Source organism: Enoplosus armatus, chromosome 4 (genome assembly GCF_043641665.1).
Source record: "Enoplosus armatus isolate fEnoArm2 chromosome 4, fEnoArm2.hap1, whole genome shotgun sequence".
Lineage (NCBI taxonomy): Eukaryota > Metazoa > Chordata > Actinopteri > Centrarchiformes > Enoplosidae > Enoplosus > Enoplosus armatus.
The window spans coordinates 20,434,783-20,446,049 of record NC_092183.1 but is presented as its reverse complement, the minus strand read 5'-3'; the positions used below and the strand labels follow the sequence as shown (position 1 = coordinate 20,446,049).

General features: G+C 42.5%; 1 protein-coding gene across 1 annotated transcript in view; it reads right to left on the bottom strand.

Annotated features, from left to right (window-relative positions):
* Nucleotides 1-1,882: 1,882 nt before the first annotated feature.
* The window catches only part of LOC139284097 (transmembrane protein 132C), a 95,756-nt gene continuing 86,371 nt past the window's right edge, over nt 1,883-11,267 (bottom strand). The window contains 3 exon segments of the mRNA XM_070904261.1: nt 1,883-3,052; nt 4,959-5,150; nt 7,686-7,959. Of these exon segments, the coding sequence (XP_070760362.1) occupies nt 1,883-3,052; nt 4,959-5,150; nt 7,686-7,959 (1,636 nt within the window).

The following is an 11,267-nucleotide window of genomic DNA, read 5'->3' as shown; positions in this document are numbered from 1 at the left end:
AAGATGAGGTCTTGATTTTCTTCACTTCTTCACAGAGCCAGGCTAGCTTTTTTCCACTTGTTTCCAGTCTTTACGCTAAGCTAACTTCATATTTACCGTGCAGACACGAGAGTGGTGTCAATCGCCTAATCTAACTCTTGGCAAGAAAGCAAATAAGCACATTTCTCACCACGCTGTCCCACTCCTTTAATTAACTTCATACCTAACACGGCTTGTTATCTTTCTATTTGAACTCCACTTGTTGATTTTGCTGTCGTTTTAATTCAACGTCCTGGCTCAGCGTGCAGTGGATCAATAGCAGCAGCACAGAAGTAGAAGAGAGAATCAGTCAACAAGCTGCTTGAACTAATTAAATAAAAGTAGAAAAGCTACTAAACTTTCATACAGGTGTCTGGAGGGGCTCCATTCAGCGCTGACTGTTGACATCACTGAGCTAATCTAAATGGCATCCCTAATTACACTCAAGGTAGTGCTACCATTTGCTGAAGCTTCTCACCTCCCCTCTTCCAAGCTAATATTGTGAGCGTTGCTGATTAACAATCTGATCCACACTGCAGCAACAGTTAACATAATGTGAACATTTCCCTGCTTGATGGAAAATAATGACACAAAAAAAAGGCAATCAGCCAACACCACTGTGATGATAATAACGTTCACTGGGCAAAATGCAATTTTTCAGCCGACTGCCTTTGTTTAGGAAGTTTTCAGAGATGATTATTATTTGCGCAATTATCTGAATAAGAAAAGATCCATTTCCAAAAAGGAAACATTTCCCACCTTGCCTGTAATTATACCTCTTTGTATCCACGCGCTGCCCGAGAGACAGAGGGTGCATTTCATCCCAGTTTGTCCATCGGTATGCTTTTCCTGGAGGCTATGGGACAGGGGTTAATGAGACCTTAATTGGCATTTTCTTCAAAGCTCACGAAACTTTAAACAAGGGGGTGGCAGTGGGAAATGTCACATTACCATGTTGTCTGGACGTTTCGTTTAAAACCCCCTTCATACACTGGCTGTCATGTTAGGGTGCTGTGTTCTAATAGATGAGATGAGAGTGTTAATGGCCACCGGCTCTTGCATTAAAGGGGAGCAGATTGTGTTGGGGCTTGTGGGTAAATTGCATCTCATAAAATACTCTTGCTATACAGATGAATGTGTAATTGACTCCTGCTGTGGTCAATAAAAAACTAATGCACACTCTTGACATTGTGTATTTCTTAAATGTTATGAAAATACAATATACAGAGCAACAATACAATGCTTTGGAGACTGTTCGTATATACATAACAGGTCTTCTGCCGTGTAAAGGAGGATGAGAATGAGCCGGAAAAGTTGTGCCTTTTTTTTTTTTTTTTTTTTACCTCAACAACATGCAGAAATTTCTCTTGGCTCGCTTTGGCCTTTCCAGAACTCTTCCACAGAATAAGGATCTGGCGTAGGAAATTAATATCCAAAATGTTACAAAACTTCCAAAACCATTTAATGTGCACACACATTCGAACATCTATCTACTCATGTTACTGTCCGTTTGAAAGTCTACGTGTCGTCTGGATATCACAGGTCATGGTGGCTGCAGATCAGTCCTTAATTGATTCTATCTAAACCCTGTAGTAATAAAATGATGATTAAAAAGGTAATCATCTGATAAACAAATGACAAAGAGAACCACCTGACGTCCTTGTTCATTGACATATTCTTCATAAATGGTTCAGTCACTTGTGGAATCACAACAATCCTCTTAAATTCAACAACCCTTTGGCAGTTTTGGGTGGTTCTGAAGTAAATTTCCTCCTTTTTCACTTACTAGGGGTCCGGTTTCTGTTTAGACCCACTTCCCTCTGAAAGGCATAAGGGTGAGTTTGTTTCAAGTGCACACAGTGCATTATGCCACCTCTTTTAAAGCACTGTCATTTAATCTTTCCATGTAATTGCGCAACTCCTTGGAGTCTCCCAGCTCCATGTCTTGGCACACCCACTTAATGTCTTGGCTGTGGCTTCCAGTCAGTGTGTTAACAGTGGGGTAGCTATTGTCCGAGGGGATGGTGGTGAACGTGGTGAACTTGACTCGCTTCCTCTTGGTAGTGGGTGAGTCTCCTTTGCTGTCCTTGGCTATGCAACCTGTGTCTGCCGCCCGGTGCACTTGGCCCTGCACGTTCTTCTGGGCCGAGCCTCCGTTCAGCAAGTGGCTACCTTCCTCGAGGCCGCTGCTCGAGTCCATCATGGAGGTCTGCTCCTCCTGCTGGGGCGACAGGCTGATTTGGCTCTCCAGCAGCTCTGCCTCGTTCCCCAGCCACACCCAATCGTGGGCGTGGTTCATGCTCTCCTGGCCCTCAATAGAGAGCTCCTTGTGGCGGTATTTCAGGGTGTAGGAGATGCAGTTGATGAGAAAGACCAGGATGGCAAGACAGAAGACCCCCAGCAGGGCGTACATGCCGATCTCCAGGTCTGTGAGCCCACGAGCAGTCTGAATGAGGTCATCGTCCATATTGCGGCCACGGGGCAGGTCCACTTGTGCAGGGAAGTCAGCAAAGTCAATTGGCATGTTCTGGCTACCGTCATCTGAAAGCTTATCCCCATTGGGTCTGCGCATGATTGCGCTTCTAGTGGTGGTGGCTCTCCTCAACACCCCATCCTCCATGTCAGAGATGGAGCTGCCGTAGTAGTGGGTGTCAAGGCCGGTCCTGTCCTGGGAGGGGGAGAGCCTGCCTCTGTTCTCCATATCGTCTCCATCGGGACTGTAGTCACTGCTCCCTCCCCTTGAGCTGTCACTGTGACCAAACTTCACCCTGACGTTGCAGTTCCCCGCAGCCAGGATGCTGCGGCGCTTGAACTTCTGGCAGATCTCGCAAACGGTCATTTCCACCCTGACCAGCAGGCCTTGGCCCTCCGCCTCCGTCACAATGACAGGCCATTTCCAAGAGGGGTTCTGCGTCACTGTCACTACTTCCTCATCTAGGGAGGTGGCTGTCAGCACGAAAAAGTCAGCATTGTACAGGTCTAGAGGAGCAACAGAGCCGTCGCTGAACTGCAGCCAGGCACTGATCAAGGCCTCCTGTGGAAACACACACACACACACACACACACACACACACACAATATGCAAAGAGAGAGAGAGGAACAGAAAGAAAATAAATAGTCAGCGACACGTACTGTAGACAACATGTTGTGCTTTGGTATTACAAAGAAATGGAAAAATACTGCATCTAGCCTTATTTCATAGAAACAGACTGGAACAGATAAAATTGTTTTTTAATGTATCAGCTCTGAAATTGTTATGAAATTGCACGGCCTGCTTGCTGAGTAGCTAGATCATTAACTAGAGGATGTTCAGCTATTCTGTAATATCCCATTGCTTGTTGCCATTGGCTTTTACTCTCAGGAGTGTAGTGAAGTGGTACAAAAAGAAAAAAGAGACACACAATGATTATTTGCATTGAAAGTTCCTTTTGTGAATGCACCATACAGACTTACAATATATATACACGGAGCTTTCTAATTGTGGAAGACATTGTAAGTGGAATACAATGTCACTAAGTCGCGTGGTTCTGCTAACTCAGCGGCTATTCTCTCCAAGCTAAGGGGGATACAGATTAAAAGATAGGCGGAAAAGATCAAACACTAACATTAAACATTGTTCATGCGAATGGGGATTTGCCATCCATAGGCAACTTAAGGCTTTCTCCTACAGCAATTTCGCAATTTGCCTTTTAATGTCGCGGAAGGACAAATCCCCTAAGGCGCACAAGTAGATCCCCACAGTGGTCTGTCAGTGCTCCCTAATTACTGGCACCAGAGGACTTAAAGTGCAGTGCTGCCCGCTTAACTTCACACTTTACATGTGGAGATAGGGCAGATAAATGGCCTTCCCATCCTTTTTTACTTGGAGGAATGTAAAGGAGCAGTTCAGAGAACTCGTGAGAGGGCCTGATGGGCAGATCAAAGAGGCCACAATGAGAGTGGCCAGGGCAAATGAGAAAGGGACGCAAAAATATGACAGAACGGTCGAGTTTGGGCTGCAAGTCATATTTTGGTACAGAGGCTGCGGTGTTGCCTTTGCATGCTCTGAGATTAAGCTCCCGTTTTTATTAGCTGCCCAAGGAAACACATTCTGTCACACTCTGGCTTTCAAGCCTTGGAGTTAAGAGGGTTAGGGATGGTGTGGAACAAACAAATAGACACGTGTACATGAGCATATGCACACTCACGGCTTCCTTTGATTGTAAAATTGCTCATTCAAGGACCCCGATAGTGTGAAATGGAATCTGGAAGTAAGTCTTTTGTTTTGGAAAGCACAGTAATCAAGGCTGCAGAATGCACATTTCTGGCTTCAGTAGATATATAAAATGTCTATCAGTCAAATGGCTATCAAATTATTGAAGAATAATTGAATATGATAAGAGATAATAATTACTATTGTAAAACAAATTAACATCATTCTCTGTCCTAATCAGACCTAGCTAAACAGTGTTTGAAAAATAATTACTGGTCTTTGTTTTTAATCAATTAGATCCGATTTACCATCATTTTTGTAAAGGATGCTCTGTATTCAGTCGTGAGATTGAAGAGAGACATGAGCTATAAAGCAAAGCTCTATTCTTATTTCAAACTTTTCTTCAGGTCTCTTATACATAGGGCTGCAACTAATGATTATCTTCATTATCGATTGACCTGCTGATTATCTCCTCAATTAAGCAATTAATCGTTTTATCTATAAAAAGTCAGAAAATAGTGAAACATGCTGATAATAATTGAAGCGATGTAAAGGTAACGATAAAAAATGTTTGTTTTACTTGACCAATGTCGAAAAACCCCACAGATATTCAGTTTAGGATCAGATGTGAAGCTGGAATATTGAAAAATGACTAAATCGATGATCAAAATAGTTGCAGTTGTATAATCGATGAATCAATTCATTAACTAAAGGTTGCAGCTCTGCTTATATATCACAGTATCCTGACCTGTTTGGGGCTCTGCAGAACCTCCTGCGTGGTCGTGGTAGCCAGGATGGCTCTGTTGCTCCCTGGACTGAGTTGCAGGCTCATGGAGAGGCCCGTCACCAGCTGCACCCCCAACTCTGTGATGGTCACTTTGTCATCCACCACTGTGATAGTCTTCTCTGCCAGGATTGAGTCTGACAAAGGAGATAACACCTGGGAGGCGCAAAAGCAAGACAGATTACAGATTACAACTGTGACATTAAGAAGGAATTTTTCATAGGAAAAGATGAAGAATTAGATTTTCTTCCACAATATTCCCCTCGAATACGTGATTGTCAAGCAATAACCTGTGACATTCTGGTATGATCAATTACAGCTGCGCTACTCCACAATAGCGACTCAAACCTATTGTATAGCCTGTTCACGAGAGCTTTTTCATTTCCTGCTCTAAACACCCAGACTTGGGGAGGTCTTCCCTGGAGAAATCAGCAGCGACAGCAACTGTAGCTGAACAGAGGAAAAAAAAGAGCGCTATAACACCTATAGAAACTTCCTCAACAGAAAATCCAAGCAGAGATACATCACCACTGGTCACAACGCTTGATTGACAAGTGATTCATGGCAAGTGGAAACGCAAAAACATCACATCAATGAGCACTTAGCAGTGAAGATGTCACCGACATGAAAAAAAGCGGATTACCACGAGTTATAGGTGATTTAAGAAAATGTCTCTCCAAGTGTTTCATCTAACATAAAAGGCTCACAAGCCTCAGTGCAATATGCAAAACGATACACAGAACCTACTTTTTATTTTATCTCTTTTCTCAGGCTGAGCAGATCAAACAACAACTCGACTTGGCTGCCATCCAACCCCCATACCTCCTGTAGGTAAGAACCCATTCCCTTTGATTAACACTGGTTATCCAGAGGAAAGGCACACTTTAACCCCCAAAAACAGAAGCAGGAAGTCAGAGTGTTTTTAGGATGAATGCCACATGTCGTACGTGTGGCTTTCTCTGCATGCACATCTCTGCAAACGTCTCCTCATGCATCGGTCCGTGTGGCACTGGCAGTCACAGCTGTCAGACCTTCGCACTCGTCATGTTTTCCGGGCTTTGTGCTTGTTTTTTGTGTGAGCGTGCGAGAGAGAGGGTATGTTTCGCGAAGGTGAAGGCACGTCTGCACGCGGGCAGACAGATGAGACCTCGACGCCAGGAAGCAGGTCCCCACTCACGCGGATGTCATTAGGAGGCTGATATTCATCCAGTTAGCCTGAAGAGCCAGACAAACCGAGGGGGCCGAGGGGGTGGACGCACTCACTGTTGAGTACAGGCTGTGACACACCAGCAAGCACCTGTCTGCACTCCACCAAAGGAGGTACTGGTAAAACCGTAGCAGCGACAGTGGCATCTGTCACTGTCGCTGGAATAAACAATGTTCATGTTCCGACGGTACGTTATTCTTAACATGTGTTTGTGTGAACAGAATAATGTACCATGTACTTCATGGTGCTTTCATACATTTTGATTTGATAATACTTCAAATCATTAGAATATTCCCAGTTTGGTGATACTTTAACAGTAATAAAAAACCATAACCATATTTAGTTTTGAGACGTTAGAATAATTACCGCATTATATGCTGTAATCGCTAAAAGTAGGCAGTAGTCGGCTGCCAATGATGACCCTCGCCAACATCATCATTGGCAGCCTCCGACGCCCTCTGCACTGCATTTTACGTTGCGTGTCATCAGGTTTTGGGAGAAATCTGTACGATAACTTTGACGTCACAAGATTGGGAGCAGGCGCTGACCCTCCAACACAAACGTGACTTCGAGAGCTTTGAGAGATTCTCGCAGTGGCAGACGCTAGAATGACTGCATGCATATTCACTGTTATCAAGAGCTGTTTCTGGATCCTCCCGTTTCTTTTCATAAAGCATTGATGGGGGGGAGGGAGTAGGACAAGCGTCTAGATGCTCTTTGAGACAGGAAACAGTGTTCATGGGAAATATGGTTTTAATTTGGGAAAACACTGGCACAAGAGGAACATTAAACATTAAAATACTAGCACTCCCTAGCAGACGAAGGCTACCAACTATGATCTTTTTATTTAGGCCCGCTGATTTAAAAAGCCACCACTGAGTTAAAGAATAGTTCAGGTTTCTTGAATGATATGAAATGACAGCATTTTACTCACCAAAGTAATTGCTAAGACCTGGGAACATGGCCACATTGCTACAATGAAGTCCGACTGGGCAAGAACAGCCAGTAAGACAAGCAGATGTGTTGTAAACAAGTCAAACAGTTCAGAGCGAGTTTGTCAACTAAAACTGAAAAAATAAAACTGAAAGTTAGAGCTATGAAATGTCAACAAAAATGTGTGTGTAAAAAAAACAACGTAAAGTACAATAGGTAAAAGTTGAACCAGGAAGTCTGCCTGTAAAATGCAATAGATGTTTGCATGGAGATTTAAGGTAACAATTTTACAGCTTGCTTTTGTTTTCTCCTCCAAATAATTTTGGCTAACCTGAAGATTTGTTTACAGCCTCTCTGACTGGCTGACTGCAGTACTTCATGTTGCACCAAGATCTCAGGAATTAACTTGTGAAACTGTGAATACAATTTTATTATGAGTAGTAGGAATGATGAAATAAAATCCTAGCTGTAATTGATTACTTTTTAACAGTATTGTGATATTTCTAGATGCCACACGTGAAATCCTTTATGCAGGCTAACACATGGTCTACCTGGATAGTCGTCATCCCCATGTCGAGTCCCAGCAGTATCCTCCTGTCCAGTAGCCGTGCAATCTGGGGGTCTTCTACCTTCAGGAAGTCCCACACCAGCTCTGTGATGTCCACCTGCCAATCAGTGCCCAGCATGAAGTTGGTCTGGCCTCGAGGATCAGCTGATTCAGCTACAAAATGGGTCAGGACCCTGACCATGGCGTGCTGGTACTGCAGAGTGCAGCTTCGTCCTCGTCTGTCTTCATCATCCTCGTCCTCGCTGTCCCGCGTGGACCTGGCAATACAAAAAAAATCGCGTCCCCCTCAGATTGAATTGACTTTTCATCTAGCGCCATCGTCAGGTCAAAATTTGAATTTATCATGCTGCTAACATGCTAACATGTTAAACTGAGATGGTGAAAATGGTACACATTGTACCTGCTATACATTTGCATGTTAGCATTGTCATTTTGAGCATGTTAGCATGCTGACGTGAGCACTTAGAACCACTAGCATGGCTCTAGTCTTGTTCATTGTGGGAAATAACGTAAATAAAGTAATGCGACTTTGATTAAAACATTATATAAAGTTCATATGTGTCAAAGCTATATTACATGAAATAACGTAATTATATGTACTTGGTGGTTATTGCCATATTTATGTATAAAAAAAGGCAGAACCTAAAATAATTGTGGCATATCTGCATACTGCACTAGCTAATTCCTATGTGAGAATAGAAAACATCAGCACTGCACTCTGCACTGATGTGTGGGCTGTGGTATTTTTTTTAGCAGCATTTTAATTAAACTGGCCTCTACACATCAGTGTAACTCATACTGGGATGTTTACCCGACAAAGCTCAAGTAATGATGCAGCGTTGTCGATTAGACCACTAAGAGAGGATCAATCCAGCGTATGGCTATCGTTTTTCTTTCTCAGCGTCTCTCCTTCGCCATTTTGGAGCACCCGGTCTGGATTGTGAATGTGCATGCACCTCCTTACTGCTTTACTTAATAGCCTCCCTGATTGCTGTGTTGCTAGCAAATCTAATTTTATTACTTTAGGCAACAGATCAGCCAACAGAGGCTCAGCTCTTTCTCACCAGGAAAATTGCTTTGAGTATGACAAACTGGGTTTAAATGGTTACAATACAGCCGCAATATCATTAGATTTTGCCAATAACTGTTTTTATTTTGCTTCAACAAACAACTTTATAAAAACAACAGATAAAGCACCCTGAGATGTTGAGAAAGCAATGTTTGAACGGTCGATCTGGGAGAATAAATGCTGTAACAGCTCTTCAGTCTTACACTGGGGCACAGTTGGGACACTCGCAAACCGAAAAGTGCTTCGTCAACAAAACTACTAATCATATACTGCACTGTAGACTTGCACCCGCCTTTCCATCTAATCGTGGCCATTTGTTCCTCTGTCTCTCTTCCTCTCTCACACACATACACGCCAGCAAAGGTTGTGATCATGATAAAGGGTAGAAGAAAATAAATTAATCTCTTAAACTGTTTTTCCAGTGATTATCCGCTCTGCTTGTCTCTTTCTGTCGGAATCCCCTGAGAAATCTGACCCCACGCGAAGCCGTGGGAATAAAGATGTCAGCTGCACGCTTCAGGGAAAAGCCCAGAGTACAGTGAGATTTGGAGTTAAGGGCTTAAAGCCTTCGCTGGTAGGACTGATTTCACATGCAACTGAATGACAGCCATTATTCTACTGGGGATATTGTAGATTCTCTAATAGAAAACCTATGGCGTCAGGATTCAACAAGGTTCAAGAGCAACAAGTGATCGAGCCAAACCTCCCCAATTCAAACCGTAAATGTGTTTTGAACACACTTGTGATAAGTGCCTTTGAATTCCGAAAAAACAAATCAAGTTGACTACTTCACTTTCTCTCTAAAGCCTCATATCAACGTATTTCCTCACGACATTAAATATTACTGATTGAATAAGCAACCCAAGTCAGAATAAGTCGCACTCAAAAACGCAGATATTCTGCTTCAGGAGTGCGCGGGTGTGGTTTGATCAAATTTGATTGAGAGTGACAAAACAACCGGCCGGATCAGGTGATGTGTGACATCACCTTTATATGACTAAGTCCCGTCCACTTTGCACCAGTGAGAAAAGCACACAGAGAAAAGAAAAACAGAAATCTCAAAAGTGAAACGAGGCACCAGATATCCATGTGGTCCAGATTGGAATTGAAAGAAACTCCACTTTATAAATAAGGACATGGTTCTTGTAGTTTTGGCAGCCGACTACAGGAAGGGGAAATAGTGTCGTCAATCCGAGTATTATCACTGTACCACACTTGGGTGGATGTCTGTTTGTAGATCTGCCGGCCTTTGCATAGCACTGCTAACACGTCTCTTGGTTGTATTTTTTCATTTCATTTTTAACACTATTTTAGAAACGCTAGATTAAAATAGCAGATTAGTTGTGCCTAAGCAGGCCCTACATGACACATTTAATGCATATTCATGAATGCTAACTCCCCCGCTTTTATGTCATTTTACACACAGAAGAAGTAGAGCACTACATCACATTCCCAGGCGAGGATGGAGTTATTTGAGTCCGTCGGGTCAGTAATACTTTTAGTTTTATCATATGCGGGGAGCTTCCTCCCCGGGTTACCTTAGTCCACCATGGCTAATTAAAGGCCGACCTTCAAATTCACATATAAACAAAAGAACTACCAGCTGCATGTAAATGTAAACATTCATCTTTCTTTTAAATTCCTGTTCTCTATTGTCTCCACGCCCTCTCCACTCATTTACATTTTATATGCAGAGGAGAAAACCATCTGCCGATGATTTCAGTCACCATCTTCCAATTATTCCAATGGCAGTAATTGAAAGTTTCTCACCACTGACTGCTTTTGTTAAATCCTTTTTGAATCACATTGAGAGTGTTTTTAGTGTAAACAGAATTTGTTATTTGACATTCACGGCCAATGAATTGACAAATGGCACTGATGTTACAGGAATATGTACTGACATGTTTACTGAATCGGCATTTAGACGGTATTCTTATAAGGACATTTACACATCCAGGTGTTAGTCAGGTGTAATGGATACAGGAGTAAACACGCTGATGAAGTCCGACCATTTTAGCTCCGGTATAAATCTGATATGCAACCATCTCCAAATCTAATCTAAGGTTAATCTAATAAACAAATCACTCTTCACAAAGCAATCTTTCTTTCCGCTTCATTCACTCTCAAGCCCAGTTCTGACTTCAGAGGAGATGCTGCATATTAATGTGTGTGTCATGCTTTTTCTTTTTTTTTTTTCTGTTGCTGTGCCCCGTGGATTGTGTGCTGTTTTGGCATTTTGCTGCATTTCATTTTCTGCTACAATAACATGACGAAGGTCATTTGGACGGAAATAGGCAGCGCTGCTTCTATATATACAGAAGCAGCTCTATCTGACAACGGTTGATTGTTTTTTATTGTTTGAATCTTGTAGGGATTTCAAGCACAGCTGTTTGTTTTACAGTAAAAAGAGAACACACAGTTTATGACAACTCTGTGTAAAAAGAACATTAAAAATGGAGTAATAAAAGGTAACTACAAGATATTTTTTAAAATACT